Source organism: Aquarana catesbeiana, linkage group LG13, assembly GCF_042186555.1.
Source record: "Aquarana catesbeiana isolate 2022-GZ linkage group LG13, ASM4218655v1, whole genome shotgun sequence".
In the NCBI taxonomy this organism is placed as follows: Eukaryota; Metazoa; Chordata; class Amphibia; order Anura; family Ranidae; genus Aquarana; species Aquarana catesbeiana.
The window spans coordinates 32,753,088-32,779,536 of NC_133336.1; the positions used below are offsets into that span (position 1 = coordinate 32,753,088).

At 42.0% G+C, this 26,449-nt stretch overlaps 1 protein-coding gene across 16 annotated transcripts in view; it reads left to right on the plus strand.

The window, feature by feature from the left end:
* The window catches only part of NRXN3 (neurexin 3), a 460,573-nt gene that overhangs the window by 410,079 nt on the left and 24,045 nt on the right, over positions 1-26,449 (plus strand). For 11 of the 16 annotated variants that reach the window (XR_012237139.1, XM_073610156.1, XM_073610159.1 and 8 more), the window contains one exon: positions 21,328-21,418. Coding sequence is in view for 14 of the 16 variants with exons in the window: in XM_073610156.1 (XP_073466257.1) it covers positions 21,328-21,418 (91 nt within the window). In the remaining 2 variants the exon portion in view is untranslated. The remainder of the gene's footprint in view (positions 1-21,327; positions 21,419-26,449) is intronic. The other 5 variants (XR_012237140.1, XM_073610163.1, XM_073610164.1 and 2 more) reach the window with 1 other exon arrangement.

The following is a 26,449-nucleotide window of genomic DNA, read 5'->3' on the forward strand; positions in this document are numbered from 1 at the left end:
GTGCATGGTCTATAGCCCTGCATTGGATCTAAGGACGTCAAGTGACAGTCCCCCTGAGTGTTGGGGAGAACAGGAGAACCCCAGAGTGGTGGAGATTAGGTATGTAAAACTGATTTTTCCCTGGAGATACAAGCTGGGTGAGCTGGCAGAAGGACTAGGAGATCTTTGGGGCTTCAGCTGGGGAATTTGGAGATGAATTGCCGCACAGTACACGCAGCAAGAAAGGTCTAAGGGTTTGTTTTAAAGCTCAATTACCCCTATTGCTGGCAGAGCCGTATTTTCATATTTTTTGTACATGTATTAAAATACACATTTCAGGCCCAAGAATTACAGATTTTTTGAAAGTAGAGACCCTGGAGAATAAAATGTTGGTAGTTACAATTTTTATGTCAGAGAAAATTAGCATGACTGTCTAGCAAACCCATATTTTCTGTTAACGTTCCACTTAAAGTGGAGGTCCACCCTGAAAAAAAAAATTGCATAAAAAAATACCTAAAAAAATAGAGGAAAAAAAAAAAAAGTTTTAACTTACGTGAAATGACTGTTGCTAGGCAGTTTTCCTAATCTGCCTCTTCCTACGCCGCAGTGATCTTCAGTCTTCCCCTCCCCGCGCTGTCTTCTGGGGAATGGGGCGCGGTGTGTTATGGGAACTGTGTGTGTGTCCCTCAACACATCTCGTCCCAGCCGTAAGGCTCCACTGCCTGTTTCCCTTAGTTAGGATGGTGGTGCCGGGACCCGAGAGCCGAGGGACGGGTCGGCCTTGGGCGGCCGGCATCCCGGGCACCCAGGACAGGTAAGTGTGCTTATTTAAAGTCAGCAGCTACAGTGTTTGTAGCTGCTGACTTTAAATTTTTTTTTTCCTTGCCGGAATCCCGCTTTAAGTTCATTTTAGCGCATGCAAGCACGACATATTGTCTTTTTTTTTTTTGGAAAATATAATAGACAAGGTTGAGTTGAGTAATAGGGTACCAAATGTGCCAAACTTTAAAGTTCCCTTCACACCTAGGCATTTGAAATTGCTGTGATTCTGCCTGCGAATCCAGAATCACGGAAAAACGCGGGACGTGATTGCGATGCCATTACTTAATGGCCCCCCAAGCGCAGTGCAGTTTTGCTGCGATTGACGGGCGATAAATCTCGCTTCAATCATAGCAAAATCACCATGTGCAAAGCTTGTCGCTTAAAAAGGTGCAGGAGCTTCTTAGCGTATCGCGTTATTCCACTGCATAGTTTGGAGTCATCTGCAAACACTTTTAATCCCAGACACTATATCATTTATAAAGATATTAAAAAGTACAGTTGCCTTGCAAAAGTATTCACCCCCCATGGCATTTTTCGTGTTTTGTTGCCTCACAACCTGAAATTAACATGGATTGTTTGAGGATTTGCATCAGTGTGTTTGGGATCATTGTCCTGCTGGAAGGTGAACCTGCATCCTAGCCTCAAATCATTCACAGAGTGGTACAGGTTTTGCTCAAGAATATCCCTGTATTTAGCACCATCCATCTTTCCCTCAACTCTGACCAGTTTCCCAGTCCCGACTGCTGAAAAACATGGTGTTCTTTGGGTGATGTGGTGTGTTGGGTTTGCGCTAGACATAGCGTTTTCTTTGATGGCCAAAAAGTTCCATTTTAGTCTCATCAAACCAGAGCACCTTCCTGCATACATTTTGGGAGTCTCCCACATGCCTTTTCGCAAACTCAAAACGTGCCATTTTGTCTTTTGCTGAAAGTAATGGCTTTCTTCTGGCCACTCTGCCGTAAAGCCCAACTCTATGGAGCGTACGGCTTATTGACATACGATGTCCAGTCTCTGCTGTGGAACTCTGCAGCTCCTCCAGGGTTACCTTAGGTCTCTGTGCTGCCTCTCTGATTAATGCCCTCCTTGTCCGGTCTGTGAGTTTTGGTGTGCGGCCGTCTCTTGGCAGGTTTGCTGTTGTGCCATGTTCTTTCCATTTGGTTATGATAGATATGATGGTGCTCCTAGGGATCATCAAAGATTTGGATATTTTTTTTATAACCTAACCATGACTTGTACTTCTCAACAACATTGTCCCTTACTTGTTTGGAGAGTTCCTTGGTCTTCATGGCAGTGTTTGGTTAGTGGTGCCTCTTGCTTAGGTGTTGCAGCCTCTGGGGGCTTTCAAAAGGTGTGTCTATGTAATGACAGGTCATGTGACACTTAGATTGCACACAGGTGGACATCATTTCACTAATTATATGACTTCTGAAGGTATTTGGTTGCACAAGAGCTTTTTATGGGCTTCATAACAAAGGGGGTGAATACATACGCACATGCCAATTATTAGTTTTTTTTATTTCTGAAAAATAGTTTTATGTATGGTATATATTTTTCTAATTTTACGTCACCAACTTAGACTATTGTGTTCTGATCCATCACATATAATTCAGATTAAAAAAAAACATTGAACTAAAGGCTGTAATATAACACAATAGGTAAAACGTCAAGGGGGGGGGGGGGGGACGACTACTTTTGCAAGGCACTGTAAGGGCCCCAACACTGAACCTTGGGGTACACCTCCGATAACCTTGGATTCAGAGTGTGAATCATTAACCACTACTCTCTGAATTCTGTCTCTCAGCCAGTTTTCTATCCATCTACAAACTGATTTTTCCAGGCCTGTAGACTTTATCTTACACATGGGAACTGTGTCAAACGCTTTGGAAAAATCCAAATATACCACGTCCACAGCCACCCCCCTCTGTCCAAGGTTTTACTTACCACCTCATAAAAAGAAATCAGATTTGTCTGACAACTTCTTCTTTTATAAATCCATGCTGTCTGTTACTTAAAATAATATTTTTTTATAGCACAAACTCATCTATGGGATCTTTTATTAAACTCTCCACTATCTTCCCAACTATAGACGTTAACAAGTCTATAGTTACTTAGTAAACATAGTTGCATAGTAAAGACTTTGATCCCTTTTTAAATATAGGCACCACATTGACCTAATGCCAGTAGTACTATTCCAGTCCTTAAGAGTCCCCAAAAATTAGAAACAGTGACTTTAAAATGACAGAGCTCAATTCTTGTAGGATCCGTGGGTGGATGCCTTCTGGTCCAGGTGCTTTCACCTTTATTCTGTCTAAATATTTCTGGACCATATCAATTTTGAGCCATTGTGGATCATTTTGGGCTGTGTCAATGCCACCCCCATTATGGACATGAGCTCCCCCATGCTCCTTTGTATACACAGAGCTGAAGAAGTAATTTAACCTCTCACCGACCACCCGCCGCAGTTACACTGCGGCAGGTTGGCTTGGCTGCGCGAATCGCCGTAGGTGTATGTCGGTTAGTGTAGGAGGCTCTGTGGGCGTGCAGCACATGCCCATTGGCCAGCGGGGGGAGCCAATCAGCAGGTCTGGCAGACTCTATGTCCGTGGGCCACCCGATCGTTCCCCGCAGAGACAGAACGGGCATCTGCCATAGTAAACAAGGCGGATCTCTGTTCTGTCAGGGGATGACACAGAGATCCTGTCTTTCTGCTGTGCAGATCTGTGTGTTGTCCCAGGCAGCCCATCCCCCACACAGTTAGAAACACACTGAGGAAACACATTTAACCCCTTGATCGCCCCTGATGTTCACCCATCACACTCATCACACTCTCCATCAACTAGGTCCCCTGTCACACTCACTTTGAGATCACGTCTTACATAGAGACAGACACCACCACCTTTCCGTTTTACCCCGTCTCTCCGAAAGAGAGCATAGTCAGGAATATTAATAGCCCAGTCATGTGAAGAATGAAGCCAAGATTCAGCAATACCAATTAAATCGTACTTCTCTTCATGCATCAAAGTTTTCAACTCTCCTATTCCTACCACACTTGAATCAACAGACCGGTCTATGTTACTGAATCACATTATATTAGCGTTTTGTTGCACATTCCTGGTGTGTATTGTCATGTCTTCCGTTTCCCCAAACGTTCCAAAGTCCTGCAGGACTTGGATAATTCTTTGGCTATTGCAGAACAAACTCTGCAGCCCAAATAATGCAATATATCTCATCTTGCAGCAGCCACATTTTAGTAATAGAGAAGAAGTTCCCCTGGTATTAGAGCTGCAGAGTTAAACATAATTAGCATTACATCTAACAGAGGCCTCTGCTTAACTAAGCAACTCAACAAGATTCCTAATCGTATTTCCTCATCATTATACATGCCTTGATCTGAAAATATTGAGCTGTTTGACAGCTCCATGTATATTTATTACATGATATCATTCAGAGTGGAGTTCTCTGTATATGACTTTACTGAACACATACAGGCAGATGAACCATTGTTATGTACTATACACACCTTGGCCAGTGACATGACACCAGGTTATGTCCCTTTTGTCCAGTAAAATCTGAATTCTTGTATGATATTCCATGAGCACAGAATATTATCCAGTCATGTCCTATTTTCTTGACAATTGTCGAGCTCCAGCAGTTGTCCTTTGTCTTTTTCCAGTGTACAGGTGCAGAGAAAAGATAAACTTGTCCAGTTCTTGCCAGAATGCCTGTGAATTCTCCACATTTCTTGTGCACTGGGTCGGCAGAAACCTTCCAGCATGATAAAGGATTTCTATAACTACCATCCGTGCTGCAAGGGACACTCAATCTTCCACTGTCGCTTTAAAGGAGTCGGGTGATGCATGGGCATCATTATATATATTCAGGAGAATGACAGCCTGTAAGGCTGCACCGCATGGGATGTGAAAGGAAAATTATCTGTAACCAGCTGTTGTGGAGCATGCTTACTCCCTCTAATTCTTTTCTCCACCACAAGTCTGCAGGATGTTTTAAGCCCTGATGAAGGGGGCAGCCCTCGTTCCTAAATGTGTTGGCTCTATGTGCAGAACATAGTGAACTGTTTTATTGGAATAAACATTTATACCTAACCACTTCAATACTGAGCACATAACCCCCCTTTCTGCCCAGGCCAATTTTCACCTTTCAGTGCTGTCACACTTTGAATGACAATAGTGCGGTCATGCTACACTGTACCCAAATTAAATTTTTATCATTTCTTTCACACAAATAGAGCTTTCTTTTCAGTTTTTATTTTTTGCTAAAAAAGCAAAAAAAAAAAAACAATTTTGAAAAAAGAAAAAACTGTTTTCATGTTATAAAATTTTGCAAACCGATAATTTTTCTCCTTCATTGATGTGCGCTGACGAGGCTGCACTGATAGGCAGCACTGATGATGAGGTACTGATTGGCAGCACTGAGCGGCACTGATAGGTACTTGTAGGTGGGCACTGGTGTGCACAACTGAGGCGGCGATGGCCCTCTGTGTGCGGGACCGATGTCCTTCTGACAGAATCTGCTTTTTTTCAAAAAAATTGCAGATTACCGACTCTGTTTATATCACGTTGTCAGCTGTCATTGGCTGATAGCTTATCATGTGGTAAGGGGTCAGGATCGGGCCCTTACTACGATCTATGAGTCTTGTGGACTCACTGATAACAGAGCGCGCGGCGTGCACCCCGCAGGGCAAGCATCCTCAGGAGGACGTACATGGATGCCCTCCCGGCAATTTAGGCCTGCGCTGTAGCCATCTTTCGGCTATAGCACGGGCTTGAAGAGGTTAAAGTAGTTGTAAACCTCAGACATGAAATATGAAGAAAGCATATCACTCTATAGTGTGTACTTGTCTTAATTAAGATTACTAAGTGTCATTTCTGTCTGCTGCTTCTTTCCTCTATCTGCATGAATCACTTCTGACAAGTTTTCCTGACACCAAGAGAACAATGGTGACAGGGCAGGGATCTTCAGCAGATTGCCAGCCTCAGCTCTATTCCTCTCTCCTCTGTACCAACACAGCTGCTGCTCCCAATTTGACATCCACGTGAGTCCAGGTGCATGTCCCTGAGCTCAAACTGTCTGTGTTCAGGGTCGTGCACCCACATGGAGGTCCGATTGGGAGCAGCGGTTGTGCCCGCGCAGCCGTTGCATCCCAATTGACATGAATAGGACTGCCTGCGTGGGGATGCAGGGAACACCTGTCCCTCCCCATACGGGTAAACACAGCCCTCCACGGGCATACACTTTTTAGTATGACCCATGTGAATGAGGCCTTAACAGCAATTTAGCAGGAATTTTTTATGGTATGATGTGTTTGTGTGCACTAATAATGATTTTAGTGTATTTTTAGTGAAAATAGAGATTAGATGAACATTTGCGCAACTATTGCAGGGGCCTAAAAAAATTTGTAGCACTTTTTTTTTTAATTCTGCAGGTCATGTGCGTTCAGAAAATGTATGGTTTGTGTCTTGCTAACTCTGAAAGCTGTACAGGAAAAATGATAACCTCCAGATTGTAAGAGTACGTTTTTTTTTTTTTTTTTTTTACAGTTTAGCACACAAAATTTACAAATATTTGTCAGTTTTTAACTCAATAGAGTTAACTTTTATATTTAGTAGGGATTTTGTAAATTTTGCCATGTATTCACTAAAAATTATTTTAGTGTATTTTTAGCAAAAATATTGTTTTGATAAACATTTGCGCAAATATCACAGGACCTAAAATAATCAGTAGTACCTTCCTTTTATTCTGTTGGTCCTATGCTTTCAGAAAATGTATGGTTTGAGGGGGTCTTTCACAAACATTAAAAGTTGGAAAGAAAAAAATAAAAACACAGGGGGGAGGGGGAATGGAAAAGTTGCAAAAATGGCCTGGCCAACTAAATTTTAAAGTGGAGCACAGGTCCTGACAGCGAAAGGGTTAAATGAATACAGGAGATTCTTTACTGGAGAGTAATGTAAACATTGATTACAGGCGTGGAGTATCTTTCATAGAGATCAGTATTGTATAATATGTCAACCAGTGCAAATACTTTTCTTGTTGTCAGGTACAGTGCCTTGCAAAAGTATTCACCCCCCCCCCCCCCCCTTGGCCTTTTACCTATTTTGTTACATTACAGCCTTTAGTTCAATGTTTTTTTTTAATCTGAATTATGTGATCGATCTGAACACAATAGTCTAAGTTGGTAAAGTAAAATTAGAAAAATATATACTTAAAACTATTTTTCAGAAATAAAAAAACTGATAATTGGCATGTGCGTATGTATTCACCCCCTTTTGTTATGGAGCCCATAAAAAGCTCTGGTGCAACCAATTACCTTCAGAAGTCACATTATTAGTGAAATGATGTCCACGTGTGTGCAATCCAATTAACACATGATCTGTCATTACATATACACATCTTTTTGAAAGGCCCCAGAGGCTGCAACACCTAAGCAAGAGGCACCACTAACCAAACACTGCCATGAAGACCAAGGAACTCTCCAAACAAGTAAGGGACAATGTTGTTAAGTACAAGTCAGGGTTAGGTTATGAAAAAAAAATATCCAAATCTTCCATGATCCCTTGGAGCACCATCAAATCTATCATAACCAAATGGAAAGAACATGGCACAACAGCAAACCTGCCAGGAGATGGGCGCACACCAAAACTCACGGACCGGGCAAGGAGGGCATTAATCAGAGAGGCAGCACAGAGACCTAAGGTAACCCTGGAGGAGCTGTAGAGTTCCACAGCAGAGACTGGAGTATCTGTACATAGGATGACAATAAGCCGTACACTCCACAGAGTTGGGCTTTATGGCAGAGTGGCCAGAAGAAAGCCATTACTTTCAGCAAAAAACAAAATGGCACGTTTTGAGTTTGCGAAAAGGCATGTGGGAGACTTCCAAAATGTATGGAGGAAGGTGCTCTGGTCTGATGAGACTATGAAATTAAACTTTTTGGCCATCAAAGAAAATGCTGTCTGGTGCAAACCCAACACATTATTATTATTATACGAGATTTATATAGCGCCAACAGTTTATGCAGCGCTTTACAATGTATAAGGGGGACAACACAATTACAGTACAATACAAAAGGTACAGGAGGGCCCTGCTCATAGAGCTTACATTCTAAAGGGAGGGGGTGGTGGTACAAAAGGTAATAGCTGCAAAGAATGATTTGATGGGGGTGGCTCAGGGACAATTATGTGGGCGTGGGATAGGCTTCCCTGAATAAATGAGTTTTCAGGGATCTCCTAACGGTGGACAGGGTAGGGGCTGATCGGACATACTGGGGCAGGGAATTCCAGAGGATGGGAGAGGCTCTGGAGAAGTCCTGAAGGCGAGCATGGGAGGAGGTAACAAGGGAGCTAGAGAGCAGGAGGTCCTGGGAGGAGCGGAGGGGGCGATTTGGGCGATATCTGCAGATGAGGTTGGTGATGTAGATGGGGGCGATGTTGTGAATGGCCTTGTTTGTTATGGTTAGCACATCACATCACCCAAAGAACACCATCCCCACAGTGAAACATGGTGGTGGCAGCATCATGCTGTGGGGATGTTTTTCAGCAGTCGGGACTGGGAAACTGGTCAGAGTTGAGGGAAAGATGGATGGTGCTAAATACAGGGATATTCTTGAGCAAAACCTGTACCTCTCTGTGTGTGATTTGAGGCTAGGACGGAGGTTCACCTTCCAGCAGCACAATGACCCCAAACACACTGCTAAAGCAACACTTGAGTGGTTTAAGGGGAAACATGTAAATGCGTTGGAATGGCCTAGTCAAAGCCCAGACCTCAATCCAATAGAAAATCTGTGGTCAGACTTAAAGATTGCTGTTCACAAGCGCAAACCATCAAACTTGAAGGAGCTGGAGCAGTTTTGCAAGGAGGAATGGGCAAAAATCCCAGTGGTAAGATGTGGCAAGCTCATAGAGACTTATCCAAAGTGACTTGAAGCCGTGATAGCCACAATAGGTGGCGCTACAAAGTATTGACTTTAGGGGGGTGAATAGTTGTGCACATTGACTTTTTCTGTTATTTTGTCCTATTTGTTGTTTGCTTCACAATAATAAAGAAAAAAATCTTCAAAGTTGTGGGCATGTTCTGTAAATTAAATGATGCAAATCCTCAAACAATCCATGTTAATTCCAGGTTGTGAGGCAACAAAACATGAAAAATTCCAAGGGGGTGAATACTTTTGCAAGGCACTGTATGTTTACAAACCTTTGAATAACAATTTATCGAAACCGCTTTCATTATGTACGATTTTTCTTGAATGTAAATCACGTTCGCAGTTAGAATTTTATACATTCAAGAAAAAATTTCTATCCTGTTCATTTAAATTTTGTTATCACTACGTTTGAAAACGAATGCTGATTTGACCCTATTAACCATTAGAAAATCAAAGTTCCTGAGAGCAAATCTTTTTGCAAAAAATTGTACTGGTGTATGGCCAGCTTTAGAATCACAGTTTCGGTATGGCGCTCTATTCATGTCCCTTTGGTGAATGGAAAATCGTATTGAGTACCAAAAATTCGTTTTTGGACTTGCAGCAGGTAAAAGCCAGCGGGATTCTGGGCTGCTCTGAATAACAAAGGTGCAGTGGACGTATTATGGGCTGACACATCCCAATAATGAGGATAAAATGCTGTAATGTAGACTAGTATAACAGGCAGAATGTCTCATTCATTCAATGCCTGTGCTGTTCCACCTAGAATATAATGAGCGCTTTTCTCCGCACCCTGTGTGAGTTACGGCTAATCGAGCCTCCTTTGTGTATTCTCTATAAAAAAACGAGGAGGATAAAACTTAACGAAGGAGTGAATGGCGAGAGAGTGAATTAAAGAAGACATAAGTCACCGCTGGCAGAACACAAATCAGCCCCTGACACCAGGCTTGGGAGGTTCAGATTTATCTGCCGCTTTCAGGAGGGCTGCTGATAACTTCTGGCGGCTCGCACGCTGCATTAAAATGAGAGATGGCTCCTTCTGCCAGAGCCCAGGACACATTATGAGCCTCTCCTAATGCAGCTAATTCGTCCCCGATCCCAGATGCTTAACTTTAACCCGCAACATGATAAACATTTTGTATATTCCTATCTATACTGCAAACAGAGTCTGCATGGGGAAGGCTTATAATGTCTGGAGGAAAATTGGGCCAATATTCAGTTCAGAAAAACAGAAAACACGTGAAGCATATTTAGAAGCCTGGCTGTGAAAAGAATGGAGAATCCAAGCAGACCTTTGTGGTGTGCTGCCATACGAACGATAGCATGCAGTATGTGGCATACTATTGGGCCATATAGGGCCGCACCCCCCCACACACACACACACACACAAAATGAATGGCACAATTATGCCACAAAGTTGTGAATACACCCTAAAAGTCACCCATAACTGTTGCAGAGGGCAGATGCAAATAGAAGAATTTAAAAAATGTATGGCAAATGTGGTCTGGCTGTATGAGTCCCTGTGGGGGATCATTGGGAAAAGGGAAAAGCTTTGAATCTACAAATTCAGATAAAGTAAGGTGAATGTTCCATGTAGACGACATTTTGTGGTCTTCTTGCTGTGGGTAAATGTTTGTTTTTTAATTTGATGCAAATTAGGAAGTGAATTTGAAATCCAACCCTTTATACATTTGCTCATATAAAGTACATCTTAAAGCAGGGGTCAGCAACCTTTTTCCACTTAAGGGCCGGATCCAATCCCTTAGCTGGGGATTTGGATTTTACTGCCCCCATCCTGGCACCCAAGGGTGGCTGGCGCCAGCCTTACCACCCAGCATGGTATGGAGATGGAGATTTGGATTTTACTGCCCCCATCCTGGCACCCAAGGGTGGCTGGCGCCAGCCCTACCACCCAGCATGGTCTGGAGATGAGGTCCCTGTCTCTAGGGGGGAAAAAAGCATTCCTGCCCTTAGGGGAGATGGGTCTCTGTCCCCAGGGGAGACGGGGTCCCTAATATGGCCCCCCCCCTATTGCAATGTCCTCTGTACCCCTATAACAGTGTCCTCTGTCCCCTTGCTTAGAATAAAGATCATGATTCTCGCGGCGTAAAATCTTATCACATTATACAAAAAAAATTTGGGCTAACTTTACTGGTTAGTTTTGTTTTTTTATTCATTAAAGTGATTGTTTCCAAAAGATTGCATTTGAAAGACTGCTGCACAAATATAGTGTGACATAAAATATTGCAACAACCACCATTTTATTCTCTAGGGTCTCTACTAAAAAAAAATATAGATAATGTTTGGGGGGTTCTAAGTACCATCTAGCAATTTCTAGTAAAAAATGATTTTAACTTGAAAACAACAACTTGTCAGAAAAAAGGTTTAGTGTTTAAGTGGGTAAATGTTCCTAATTTACATACAGAAGTCTTTTCCTTTGATGTAAAAGACAAATTGATACAATGTTTAGACTTAACATTCCACCGATAGAATGTTTTAAAATTTGGCAGACTGCCCAGACTTTGACTTTTGATGGCAGAGAGCAGAGAGAAAATTCTCTGCATACCAAAGATTGGGAAGATCGGTAAACCCTTTGTAAAGATCGCAACGGGGGAAAAAAATCGCGGTAACGTTTCTTGATGATTAGTCACGCAGCTCTACTCTGTCCCCTGCACCCCCCCCCCCCCCCCCCACTGTAGTGTCCTCTGTCCCCTGCACCCCACCCCACAAACACACACTGTGTAGATAGAACCCTTCTTGTAGGAGGAGTTTTCTGACTGCCCCCTTTTTTTTGTAATTCCTTCATATAAAGAAGTCATAGAAAAACACAGACATTAGAGAGATGCAGTTAAGTACATCAATAGAAACCCCAACATATGAACGACTGACAAAGAGCACTAAGACAACAATCCTAGAGGGGGACCAAACATCAAAACATTGGCAATGAAACAGGAAAAGGCACTCATGTGTGCCAGCAGGTGGAAGACCTTGAGTGATCAAGGGGGTTCCACTTCTCTAGTAGCCTAAAGTTGGGAGGAACAGGGAGAAAAGAGAAAGAAGGCGCAACAAAAGGATGGAGAAAAGGATCAGGGAAGGAACACAAAGGAAATATATATCCAATGCTTTAGACGTTTTAGAAGAACTTTTGCATCTCTTATAGGACTGGAAAAAGTTTTAGTGTATGTCTAAGCTAAAGTGATTGCAAAGTCAGAAGGTTTTTATCTTAATGCATTCTATGCATTACAGTGGATGTAAACCCGATTCATGAAATTTGACCTAGGCACATATATCTGTGGTGTTTACTTATCTCTCTCCAAAGCCCTGAGTCCATTGTCTTTCTGCTGTCTCTATTATCAGCATGATAACTTCTGACAAGTTCTCAGAGAGGGGAGATGAAAGCAGCCTGAGATTTGTGTTGGGGTGGATGCTATAAATAGATTAGCAGAGAGCTTGTCTTGTCACAGCAAAGCTCTGAAAGTATCTTTCTTCTTCTGCCTATGTGGTGTGGGGGGTGTGTGCCTTTCCTCCAATCAGCAATCACACAGTGTATGCAAAGGCTACACTCCTACTGCTGAATGAGGAAGTAAAAATTCTAACATAATGTAAGAATTCTAAGGAATATAGCAAGCAGATACAAGTAAAACTTTATGTAGGGAGATTTGATTCATCCCTGTGTATCTGAGGCTGTTCACTTCACTGGGTGTATGTGAGGGTTTACATCCACTTTAAGATAAAAAATCATTTCTGTGCAGCATCCCCCCTCATACTTACCTGAGCCCATCTCAATCCAGCGATGTTGAACACGAGAGACTCTGCTGTCAGTGACTCTTCCTCCCCATTGGCTGAGACAGCAGCACGGTGCCATTGGCTCCCATTGCTGTCAAAGTCAGTGAGCCAATGGGGAGAAAGAGGGGGTAGGGCTGAACCGGGTCTCCGTGTCTAAATGGACACTCAGAGCAGCGGGTAGACTCGGTGTCCCCATAAAAAGGTGCTTGCTGGTGTGGTAGGAGGGAGGGGCCAAGAGTACTGGTGAGGGACACGAGAAAGGGAGGATCTGGGCTGCTCTGTGCAAAGCCATTACACAGAGCAGGTAAGTGTGACATGTTTGTTATTTTTGAATGAAAAAAACTTAGACTTTAGTATAGAGCTGCAAAATTCTGGCCAAAATGAGAATCACAATTTTTTTTGCTTAGAATAAAAAGATCACAATTCTCACGGCATAAAATTTTTCACATTATACAAAAATTGGGCTAACTTTAGGGATTCGTTTTTTTTTCAATTCATTAAAGTGTAATTTTTTCCCAAAAAAATACAGTGTAACATAAAATATTGCAACAACCACCATTTTATTCTCTAGGGCCTCTACAAAAAAAAATAAATAAAAATTAATTTATATATATATATATATATATATATATATATATATATATATATATATATATATATATATATATATATATATATATATATATATATATATTATGTTTGGGGGGTTCTAAGTAATTTTCTAGCAAAGAAAAATTGTTTTAACTTGAAACAAACAAATGTCAGAAAAAGGTTTAGTGTTTAAAGTGGTTAAACATCCCTCATTTCCACTGCTAAAGGTCCCTTTCACACGTGAGGACCGTTCAGATCCGCTTGTCAGTTTTTTCAGGCGGACCTGAACAGTCGCTCCATACATCTCTATGGACCAACGGATGTCAGTGGTGACATGTCCGCTGATACCCGATCCGCTAAATCCAGACGGATGGATGTCCTATTTTCCATCAGTCTGGCGGATTGGATGAAGACGGACGGACTGGCGGTCCGTTTTCATCCGATTCCCCCCCCATAGAGGAGAGCGGAGATCTGACAGGTCCGTCCCTGCACAGTATGCAGAGACGGACTTCATCTGCCGGCTCAGTGGAGATCAACGGAGCGATCCCTGCTGAGCGAGCAGATGAATGAATACAGATCTGCACATGTGAAAGGGGCCAAATAATGTTTTGATTCTTGGCAGACTGCCTGTTTTTTTGTTTTTTTTTTCCTTCCTTTTGACGGCTGTTGGCTTTAGCAGAGCAGAGAGAATTCTCTGCATAGAAAGAATTGAGAAATACTTTATCAAGATCACAACGGGGAAACAATTGTGATAACGATTAATCGTGCAGCTCTAATTTTAGTATCACTTCAAGGAATAGTACAGGATTGATCAGGGTTAAGGGACAAGTTCAGAATGCTATAATGCAGTGCTATCCAACTCCCTATATCACCAGTGGTGAGACAATGCTGCCTTGTAATCCAGTCTTTAGTAAAACTGTTGGTAAGCCCACAGAGACCCTGGGGCAAATGCCAATCATGCCCCTATAAAATAGACCCAGTAATCCTAGACAGAATGTGTAACTTGGATGTAATTTCACCCTGCTGGACACTGATTCAGTGAGAATCTTCTATCGCTTCAGGAGTCCTGGTTTTACCTTTCTGATCACTTTCAGGTGAATTCATCTAATCAGACAGAATTCTGGATGACATAGTTGAGAGTAAATACCAGAAAGTAGAAATAGGTCATCTGTGTAAAACTGTAGTCAAATCGCTCTTGGAATATTGTGCTCCAGTTTAGGAGGGCTCAATAAATATATTACCAAGATAATATAATGATTGATTAGACTTTGTGCAAAGAAGGTGGAAGGTTGTAATGTAGTAGGGCAGGCTTGTGGAGTTTTATGTATTCACTCAGATGTATTCAGTGGGCAGATATGACGTAAAAGAGGGGATAGTACTGAAAACGTAAAATGCATAACATTTTCACATGCCAAAGTATTTCCAAATGAAGCAGAGCTCCTCAATAGGGGGACATTTTCTTTTAAAGCGATAAATAATATTGAGTAGGAGATAGCTGGAGTCAGACTGCCTGCAGAGGAAATTAGCAGAAAGACATGTCTGAGATAAATGGTTATCTATTAAGATCAGGGTGGTTGATATATTGATGGGCCATTTTACCCAAAACCAGCATATTCATATCTGGGGGACGCTGAAGAGTTAAAGTATGAGGGGTGCCATTTCTGACCTTTCCTTTGAGCATGTGAACCCCAAACACATGGACAGACCAGATGCATTACTTGGCGTTTTGGCTTTTCTTTACCTTAAAAATGAAGGAAAGAGGAGAAAAGTGGTTCCCCTAGCTGGGTCAGGGAGGAAAAATGATGACTGCAGGGAGTACCAGTTGCCTTCCCATTTCTGCAGATGTACAGAGCAGTAATCCATGCTTGGAGATACTTCTGAGAGGCACAAGTGACTAAAACCTCAAATCATTTTATTTTTGTTGCTAAGGTTCCAGATTTACTAGAACATACTGGTTTACTTCAGTAAGTGACTGCTTGGAAATCTTCTTTGGGAACAGGTGATAAAAAAGAAAAAAAAAGAAGAAAAAAATTCAATGCACAGCAGGTGGTGCTTGGTAAATATTTGTAGACATAAACGGGTACGCGGGATTGTTTTGTTGTGAAGCGGAGGGATAGAATCTGGTGTGGGTATTAGAGCGGCATATGGCAGGTCTGCACAGAAAAGATTCAGCAGCAAATATGATTGTTGTGTCCTTCGTGTCACTGAGGAAGATATAAAATTTGTTCCGGTAAGTACATAGCACTGGAGTGCTGGCTCAGTGATTTAGAACACCCTCAGGTCGCCACAGAGTTTGTGTACTGTGCTTTAGATGCTGGACGTTCAGGGTTAATCGGGATTCTTGTTTATTTACAGCAGTGACAGACCTCTGGGATGTCTCTACTCTCATGATAAGTATATTATCTAGCTCTATTGCAGGCTATACATCATATGTGTCATTTAGATTGTGTGTAATAACTGCCAGAGCAAAATGAAGGGCTAGGGGCCTGGAGGTCACCTCGTTTCCTGAAGCCGTTTGCCTCTTACTACCAGCAAATACTCATTTTGTGCATAGGATTCTCATTGACTAGGTTTAACACACTACACATGTATCTCATTTTACAAATCAAGAGTGTTTTATTGAAGAACAAAACATTACAGAGTAAATAGTAACCTAAATGAAATACAGTGCCATACATAATTGACAATTAAGAGCAAGTCATTAAGACCCAACCATACAACGCCATGGATCATATACCACATAGACTAACAGAAAAGCGGATGATCATTCTAGATTGTGGCGGGATATTTTAAGAGTGCAGTTGATCGTCAAAGGTGGCAGTTATATCAGAATGTAATTGGGAGTCTGAGGGGACACTCCTCCATATCTTCTGGAACTGACCAAAACGTAATGCCTTCTTGGATGAAGTAGAAAATACGATCAAGGCCCTAATGGGAGTGACCCTTAACAAAAACCCAGCTGGATGATACTCCTTTATCCAATAAGTTTAAAAATGTTCTACTTAAACATCTACTAACAACCACAGAGGCTTGTATTCCAACATTGGGGAAAAGCTCAAGCCCCCTGACCATAGCCCAGTGGAAGGCGAGGATTGAGGAGATTAGAACCTCACTATGATTCTGAAGGAAAGGGAGGACAACTACTGGAAAGTTTGGACTCCCTATTTCTTTCAGATATTATTTACTTCAGCTATCAGACTTCTCTTGCTTCTCAACCATGACTTGCTCTTGTGGCAAGTGTCTGCATTCCTTAATCTGGTACATGGCATTGTCCAAGAGGGAGAACGTTTCTTACCCTCTTCATTCCCTTCTCCCCCTTTTTTTAAAAATTTTTTTTTCTTTCTTTCTATAACCCCCTTTGGGTTAGGCTTTTCTGTAATTTACCTGCTGTATGATCTATCTACAGAAATGTAAAATACAAAAATGATCTCGGAATTTGAGTTTTATTGCTGAATGTTCCTCCTGCTCATTATTAGCACTTTTTATACAGGCTTCATTGCCTGCCCTTTTATTTGTGTATACTCTGCATTATTGGTTGTGTTTTATAATGCCTGGTATTACGTGGAGCTGTTGTATGTTCTTTCCTTTCTGTTCTATATTATATTGTTGAATTCCTTGAACAATAAAGAATTTATTAAAAAAAAAAAATGATTGGATGTTCTAGATCAGGGGTGTCCAAGCTTTTGACCTCCTGGGCCACATTGGAAGACAAGGAATTGTCTTGGGCCACACATAAAATACATTAACAAGGACAGCTGATGAGCAGTAAAAGTTGGGCAGATCAAAAGGTAATGATCATTGATAAAGGATAATGCACCTATCTGAGTAATAAAATTATAAAAGTAAAAGAGGTCAACATATAACTTATGTGATATTTGACACTGTCTTTAATAAACGAATGCAACAATATCTGTTCCGATGATGTAGTAGCAATTCTCAATGTGCTCATCTGATATTTTGGTTCAAATTTTGGCCCTTCATGTGTTTAAACCTTAAAATAGTTGCTTACAATTATAGGTGCTGCTGAAAACTGATGACATGAATAAGGTGTGATTGTGAAGATTGGGACATTTTTCTTTTGAGAAGATAGCAAAACAGTTTGTTTTTGCTAGTGCTAAAGATTGGATTGCAAGGCAGCATTGTCTCACCACTGGTGATGTAGGGAGTTGGATAGCACTGCATTATAGAATTCTGAACTTGTCCCTTAACCCTGATCAACCCTGTACTATTGCTGAAAGTGCTACTAAAGTCTAAGTTTTTTTTAATTAAAAAAATAAACAAACATGTCAATTTGACACTGTAAAATTTTTCTTCGGCCTCATGTATTCGCTAAGTGTATATACATTTTTACAAGAGAAACCCCAAAAATCTAAATTTTTCAGTAAGTTCACAATTTTGTGTTGGGGCACAGTCATAGCTGTCTTGGGCCACAGGTTGGACACCCCTATTCTAGAGGGTGATGAGTTATTGTAGCATGTTGGTTATAGCAGACTGGCGGGTTATAGCAGAGTGCAGTTGGTTGTGCCGGGGGTGATGGGCTATTGTAGAGTGCCGTTTGTTATTGCAGAGTGATGGGTTATCGCGGAGTGTTTTTCCAGTGGGTGACAGGTTTTTGTAGAATGCTGTGGGTTGTTCTAGAAGTGGTGGGTTATTGTAGCATGTGGTGGGCTATTCTAGAAGGTGTCAGGTTATTGTAGTAGGTGGTTGGTTGTTCCAGAGGGTGATGGGTTATTGTAGAGATTGGCAGCTTATTACAGGGTGGTGGGTTATTATAGGGTGCAGTTGGTTGTTTCAGTGAGTAGTGGGTTTTTGTTGTGCGCAGTTGGTTGTTCTGTTGGGTGACAGATTATTGTAGAGTATAGTTGGCTCTTCTAGAACATGGCAGGATATTGTAGAGCACAGTTGGTTGTTCTAGAACAGGAGACTTTAGAAGAGCCGGACTGTGCCCAGTGGGAGTAAACCATGCCCGATCTTTAGTATTAGGGGGAGCAATAGTTGGTGTCAGTGGGAGGAATAGTGCCACATTATTGTTGTCAGTAGAAGAAATTATGCCCCATTGTTTGTGTCAGTGGCAGGAATAGTCCCACAAGGACCGGATAAAAGCAAGGAAAGGGGCAGTTTGGAGACCACTGTTTTAGAGGATGATGTGTTATTTTAGAGTGTGGTTAGTTGTTGTAGAAGGTGACTGGCGTTGTAGAAACTGGTTAGTTGTTGTAGAAGGTGACTTGTTTTGGAGAGTGTGGTTAGTCGTTGTAGAAGGTGTAAGGGTGCAGTTATCACAAAGTGTTGTTCCAGAAGGTGGGGGATATCACAGTGTGAAGTTGATTGTCCTGTAGGGTAGTGGGTTACTGTATTGCGGAGTGTGACTGGTTATCACAGGGTGGCAGGTTTCTTGCGGTTGGTTCTAGAGGATTGTTGGTTTGTCACAGATTGCAGTTGGTTGTTCCAAAGTGTGGCGGGTTATTGAAGAGTGTGGCTGGTTAATTTTCACGTCTGCTTGGTTATTGCAGGGTACACTTGGTTCATATTTTGCAGAGGCTGACTGATTAGTACTCTGCACGGCCATTCTTGCAGCGGGTGACTGATTAACACAGCTTGCAGTTGGCTATGTGCTCAGATAAAAAGCGGCCGGGGTATCGCTGTGATATTCTTCTAGGGAATTAACAGTGAATGCAGACTAATAACGCCGAAGCCGGAGGAGCGTTTAATGCCATAATGTGAATAGTAAAAGAGATGTTTTTCTTCTTATATTACAAGAAGCCACTAAAATGGTAATTGCAGCAGGCCTCGTTAATGCACATTTATATAAAGCGATTACCTTCAGGGTAAATGCTTGTCCTACAAGAACATACTTCAAGCCTGGGAGGAGGCAGGTCAGAACAGAGCACTTTTCTACACCACCAGCCAAATCGGCAACCGCCATGAATCACCCGGCTGTCTGATCGTGACAAACTGAATCAGTTGAGGAAGGAAGGGGGGGGTTAAAGGAGTGAAAAAAATTGGGGGGTGGGGGGGTGGGGGGGGGGTGGGGTGGGCCTGGAATAATCAGGCTGGTCTGTCTAAATGGGGATATTAAAAGTAATTCAGCATGCCAAGATACAATGCTAAGCTATTCCCTGGAGGAAATAGTAAAACATTGGGGGGGGATCGTATGTTTAACCTTTTAATAGGAATAAATTATATACTAAATCCAATCAATAAATTATCTTATAAGCTTTTAACATGTTCATTCTATATATTTTTAAATCCTGCAGCTTTCAATAAAGCAAAACTTTACTCCCCCCTCTTTTGGGTAGCGGGTACCTAGTTTTGACATGTATTCGGGACCATTGTTAATTTTGTCAACTACAACATTTTAGTCGACTAAATGAATACTATTTTAGTCGACTAAAATACGACTAAAACTAAAACAACTGAGATGACTAAAATGGGACTAAAACTAAAATGCCATTTTAGTCAAAAGACTAAGACTAAAACTAAATTGAAATTTGACTTCAAAATTAACACTGGTCTGTAGTGCATGTTCATACTTCAATACCATAAATAATAACATATTAGATTCTTCACTCCAGCAGTATATAATGAGTTTGGAAATTGTAGAGAAATGTTAACTAATGCATTACAATTTAATTACACCCATTAGATTTTAGACGACTAAAATGAGTTTTAGTCGACTAAAATGTACTGGAGATTTAGTTGACTAAATACGACTAAAACTAAAACACTTGCAGAAGACTAAAATGGGACTAAAACTAAAATGCAATTTTAGTCCTAAGACTAATGCCCTGTACACACGGTCGGACATTCCGACAACAAAATCCATGGATTTTTTCCAACGGATGTTGGCTCGTTGGCACTTTGTGCGTCGGATTTGTGTACACACGATCGGAAATTTCCGACATCGGATTTTGTTGTCGGAAAATTTTATAGCAAGCTCTCAAACTTTGTGTGTCGGAAATTCCGATGGAAAATGTGTGATGGAGCCTACACACGGTCGGAATTTCCGACAACAAGGTCCTATCACACATTTTCCGTCGGAAAATCCGACAGTGTGTACAGGGCATAAGAATAAAACGAAATCAAAATTTGCTGCCAAAATTAACACTGCCCGGGACCATTCACACAACACAGAGTGGCTCGTGCAGTAGGGAGCCCATTGTGAAGCCTTGCTTCCCATGCTCAACATGGCGGCTCAGGGATCTAAAGCCTGGAGAAGGACCGGCCCGGGGGAGTACAGCGCTGGATCCCTGGGCAGGTAGGTGTCTTATTAAAAGTCAACAGCTACAGTACTTAAGGCTGCTGACTTTTAATGTTTTAAAAAGTGCCTGAAAAAACACTTCAAAAATAATTCCTGGTGTTCATGCCTTGAAGCCCCTTGTTTAGGCGCTTTCTGTTTTAGGGTGACCATGCTCTGTTCTGGTTTCCCAACTGTGCACTTGCATTGTCACCTGGGCTTCAGATGGAGACCACAAGGGGCTGTTGCAACACACGTCACACAGACATGATCTGCTGCCGTCGCCATCAGGAAACCCAGCCTGAGAAATTCCACACAGCCTATGCTGGGTGCATGTAGACAGCAAGGGGCTGCAGTAGATCAGTGGTAATATGTTGCCTTTTACCAATTCTTACATGTGGAGGCTTCTTTAGAGTTTTTTTTTTTTATTTTCACCTGATGATCTGACTAGCAACACAAAAACAAAAAAAAGTCAGAAAAAATAAAAAGGAATTCAGACACCAAATACAAGCTGCAATATAATAAGTGTTTATTTTTGGTTTCAATACTGCGTTAACAGTCGATAAGAGTCCAGTGCTGTCTTTCCCGCAGCCAATAGTTCATGGGGTTCAGACTCTCTGGAGCCCACATCCTTAATTTGTGAGTCGATGGTGACTTCCTGATGCCTCAGAGCCGATTCCTCATGTGTGCACAAGATATAGCAGTGCTTTGGTCCTGCAGCCTTCTGGGATGAATCTCAGGTGGCTGCAGGGTATGGGCCAAGCACACCAGACGAGAATTGACGAAGTGGGAACAGGTACTGGTCAATTAAAAAAAAAAAAAAAAAAAAGTGCAAGTATGGAAGAGAATGAGGTTGACTTCCCATTCTGAATAATGGTCTGCTTTAAAAAAAAAAAAAATCTATTGCTTACGACAACAGAGAAATCTAAATGTCCTTGAGTTGGAGTTTACATCTACTTTAAGCATTGTCTTGTCTCCACAGCCAACAGATGATATTGTGTCATCGGCAGAATGTTCCCTTGGTAGTGATGACGAAGATGCTGCAGAATGCGATACTGGCACAGGTACGTCAGGTCAGTGTACTTTCTGCTTGATCCTTTTTTTTTTACAATAATAGAGTTTTGTTTTTCCTAAGGTGCATGCAGTTGCCTTTATATTTATATAGAAGTCTATGATATGAGTAGGGAATATCTGGATCAGGAAAGGTGTGCTCCTCCCAAGTGGAGCAGTATCGATCACCTATGTGGGAATAGCAGGACGTGGCTCGCTCCTCCCTGGGGATTGTGGGAACAGTTAGATGTACATTTTTTTTTTTTTTTTTGGAGCTGCTGTGAACACATTTTATTCTCTGCTTTCCTTACTGAAACTCGTCTCTGTTCTGGGGGCTTTGGCCGTACAGATCTGTGTATGTGCAACATATATATGTGTCGTAATGTCTGTATGAACGGGACACAGACATTAACACGCCATAAATGCTGGAACGTGTATGCAAGGAGAGGGTCCGAACACTTTTTTTTTTCTTCTTCTAAAAAAAACAAAAAACAAAACAAAAAACAGTGCAATTAGCTGGACGGCCTGCAATAGCATTGTATAGGGAGCTCAGCACTGCTGTTCCTGCACCGACCGACAAGTGTTGGGGGCCACTGCGAGACATGTACCCAGGGAAATGTGCACAGATTAGTATGCATCCATACAGGGCAGGAAGGACGAATCAGTACAACATAATCACATCTGATACACCACACATTCTGTACCTTCTCTCAGGAAACACCAGATTTCTTAAGGGTCAACATTTAAAGATAAACACCATCAAAAGCTTTTAGTTTTGAATAGTCATCATTAGGGTTATCCAACGACAACTTTTTCTGGGGGTTATTTTACAGATTTCATTGAAAACTTTGCAATTGCGGGAAAAGTTCACCATTGAGTGAGGGGCAGAGGCACTACTACAGGGAAATCTCACCATTACAGAAGGGGTGGAGAAACTTCAGCATAGCAAGAGAGGTGGAGACGCATACTATATTGCAGGGAGATTGCACCATTGCGGGAGAGGTGGAGAAAAACTATGGCGGGAGTGGTGGGGGACACCAAATGTGGCGGGGGAAATTTCACCAATGCAGGCGGCGCAATCCAACCATTGCGGAAGAGGGCAGACACATAGCTAACATGAGTTGATCTACCATTACAGGTGAAGTGGAGACACAAACTGCCATGGGGCTTTTTTACCATTGCAAGAGACCGAGACACAAACTTTCGCAGGGAAATTTCACCGTTGCGGGAGGGGGCAGAGACACAAATTATCATAGCTAAATCTGACCATTACAGGAGGGATGGGGACACAAACAGCCATTAGGGATTTTCACCATTGCAGAAGAAGTGAAGATACAGAAAATTGTGGGGGAATTTTGCCATTGCAGGTGGAGTGGGGGACATAAACTATGGCAGAATTTCACTATTGCAGGAGAGGTAGAGACACAGACAATTTCAGGGCAATTTCACCATTGCAGGGGTGGAGACCCAAACTATGGGTGGGGGGAATTCCACCATTGCAGGAGGGGGCATAAACACAAACTACCACGAGGCGATCTCCCCAATAAAGGAGAGGTAGAGGCGCAAACTGCCGTTTGAAAGTCTCACCATTACAGGAGAGACAGACGCAAACTGACCTGGGGAAATTTCACCATTGCAGGAAAGGCAGAGACACAGAATTGCAGGGAAATGTCACCTTTGTAGGAGGGGAGGACGCACTTCTACTGGAAAATTTCACCATTGTGGGAAAGGTGGGCACACAAACTTTTGTGGGGCAATCTCACCGTTGTGGAAGAAACTGATATATAGTAGTCTGGGGAAAGTCCCCCCCCCATTGTGGGATGGTTGGATGAATCTGAAAGAGATATGATCAGGTAGGACAGAATTGCAGGAAAATGTAGCTATCACAGTTATACTTTTTTTGGAAGTTTATTTTATGGGTTTAAAAAAGAATTTTATTTGCAGAACTGTAGTGAACAGAGCTCCGTGCTTCTAGGGCCTCCTCTACACATACCAGGAATTGTTATAGGTAATCAACCTTGACAATGAGGGAGAGTCAGGTCAGAGCGGCCTCCAGCAGTTGGCGGTCCAGGCACAGTCTGTGGGGGATCGGGGACTAGCAGGCGTACAGAGCATGCTGCAAATGGGCAGGTTAAGCCAGTGCTAACCTCTCTCTGTCTGTCCACCCCTGCCAATACTGCTAAAAGTCTAAAGTAATTGTACCTGTACATAGGTAAATATTTACCTGTATGGATTAAATATATACAAGCTCTGTATATATTTACACATTTTCATGTTGATCCACTTCACATTGTACCGCATGACTTTTTTGGTCTTTTTTTTTTTTTCCATTCCAGTTTTTATTATCCATGTCTGTGGATGTCAGAAACTGTTCACATCTGAAAGTTTTGTTTTCCTTTACAATCCATTGCTTGATTTTCATTTTGATTGCTTTACCTAGTTGGCCATAATCAAATACAATATATATTGAGTCTTTTTCTGAACAGAGGCAACAAAATTTTGTCTTGCCATCACACCAAATGCAGCTAGAAAAGGACACTGAACAGGCTCTAGAAATCCCTTATGAAGATAGATATGTGTGTGTATATTTAGTGCTCTGCCTCCCACTTCTGTCCGCTGCTTTCCTCCCACTCCACCCAGTTAAGGATTTTAGGGCCCCCAAGTGGCTGGAGCCTGTCAACCCTGTCTGTTCCCTTTATCTGAAGATAGCACAGGCAGAGTCTTGAAAACATATAATCAGTGATGACCCAAATATATTTAGACATATAACAATGTGTTTATAATAACAACATTCAAAAAAAAAAAAAAAAAAAATATATATATACATACATATATATATATATATATATACATACAATATTAACAAAAATATTTGGGACGCCTACCTTTATACGCACATGAAATTTAATGGCATCCCAGTCTTAGTCCGTAGGGTTCAATATTAAGTTGGCCCACCCTTTGCAGCTATAACAGCTTCAACTCTTCTGGGAAGGCTGTCCACAAGGTTTAGGAGTGTGTCTATGGGAATGTTTGACCATTCTTCCAGAATGTTTCTCCACCCCAAACTCGCTCATACATGTCTATATGGACCTTGCTTTGTGCACTGGTGCAAATGATTTGGTGGAGGGGGGATTATGGTGTGGGGTTGTTTTTCAGGGGTTGGGCTTGGGCCTGGCCCCTTAGTTAGGGAACTCCTAAGCCATCAGCATACCAAGACATTTTGGACAATTTCATGCTCCCAACTTTGTGGGAACAGTTTGGGGATGACCCCTTCCTGTTCCAACATGACTGTGCACCAGTGCACAAAGCAAGGTCCATAAAAACATGGATGTGTGAGTTTGGGCTGGAGGAACTTGACTGGCCTGCACCAAGTTCTGACCTCAACCCAACAGAACACTTTTGGGATGAATTAGAGCAGAGACTGCGAGCCAGGCCTTCTCGGCCACATCAGTGCCTGACCACACAAATGTGCTCCTGGAAGTATGGTTAAACATTCCCATAGACACACTCCTAAACCTTGTGAACAGCCTTCCCAGAAGAGTTGAAGCTGTTATAGCTGCAAAGGGTGGGCCAACTCAATATTGAACCTTACAGACTAAGACCCTACACACACTATTATATTTTCTGCAGATTTTTGTCTTCAGATTTACCAAAACCATATAATATGAGGTCAAACCTTAGACATTTCAATTTGTATGCAATCAGGCAGGCCCTTGCACTACATGATTTTGGTAAATCTGAAGAAAATCTGATCGTGTTTATGGGGTCTTAGACTGGGATGCAATTAAAGTTCATGTGCGTGTAAAGGCTGGTGTCCCAATACTTTTGGTAATATTGTGTGTGTGTGTAGATGTATATCTCATGAGAACATTAGACTTTGCACCATTGTCACAGAATGAGTTTACATTATTATTATTATACAGGATTTATATAGCACCAACAGTTTATGCAGCGCTTTACAATATAAAAGTGAGAAAATGCAGTTATAATACAGTAAAATACAAGAGGTTTAAGACATGCGGTTTCGATGGAGGTACAGCTATGCAAACTATACCCCAAACGGTATGTTCCATCAAAACGTTACCACCAGGACATTGAGTGAGAGGAATTCTCCTAAACTGAACCCCAAATAGAATTAAAAACCCAACAGGGACCCCCAAAACACTTGTGCATGTGTTTTTTGTTCATTAAAGCGGAGTTCCAATTAAAAAACAAGTCAGCAGCTACAAATACTGCAGCTGCTGACTTTTAATAATCAGACACTTACCTGTCCCAGGGTCCAGCGGGGGAACAAAGCCCCGCTTGTCTCCTCCTCCTCTCTGCGGTGCCAGCATTGTCACTGTGGGCGCCCGGCTGTGGCTTCACATCAGGGACCTGTGACTTGTCCCAGATGATTGCCGAGAGGGAGGGGGGGGAGAGGTGATCTTCCTTCTGCAGGTGCGCCCTTAAAGCGGAAATTCCATTTTTGGGTGGAACTCCGCTTGAACACTGTCGTATGGTAGCACAGTTATTTTTAATGGAATAGCAGTGCACCTTAGCGCATGAAATGCCTCACCTACAGCGTTTTTAGCAATACAGCAACACCTACGATGTCTATTGTAGTGCACTCTACTGCAAATGCAACGGCAGCTACTCTGCATATGCATTGGAGTGCCATCCCAAAATCCATGTGTGTGAAGCCAGACTTAAAATTGACCACAGAAGACAAAATCCAATACCGAGAGGCATGTGGAAGGCACAGCAATCATCTTCCAGAGTGCCCAGGGAGCTCCCAGACGGGAACCTCCTTAGCAAATGCTTTTCTTCAAATATAGAGCTCCAAATTCTTCCCCTTACAACTCAGTACAGATGGAAAAAGTTCAAGGGCTTCTACTGTCACAGATTAGTTTCTTTGTAAAGAGATATTTGTTTAGAAAACAACTGATGTCTACGAAAATATCTTTTGACCAAGCAAATAATACTTTTGAATAGTATATGGTTCCTTCAGCTGTGTAATAAATCCACTCATGGGACCTCTGCAACAGTAGAAACCTTTGGGCTTAATCCATCTGTAC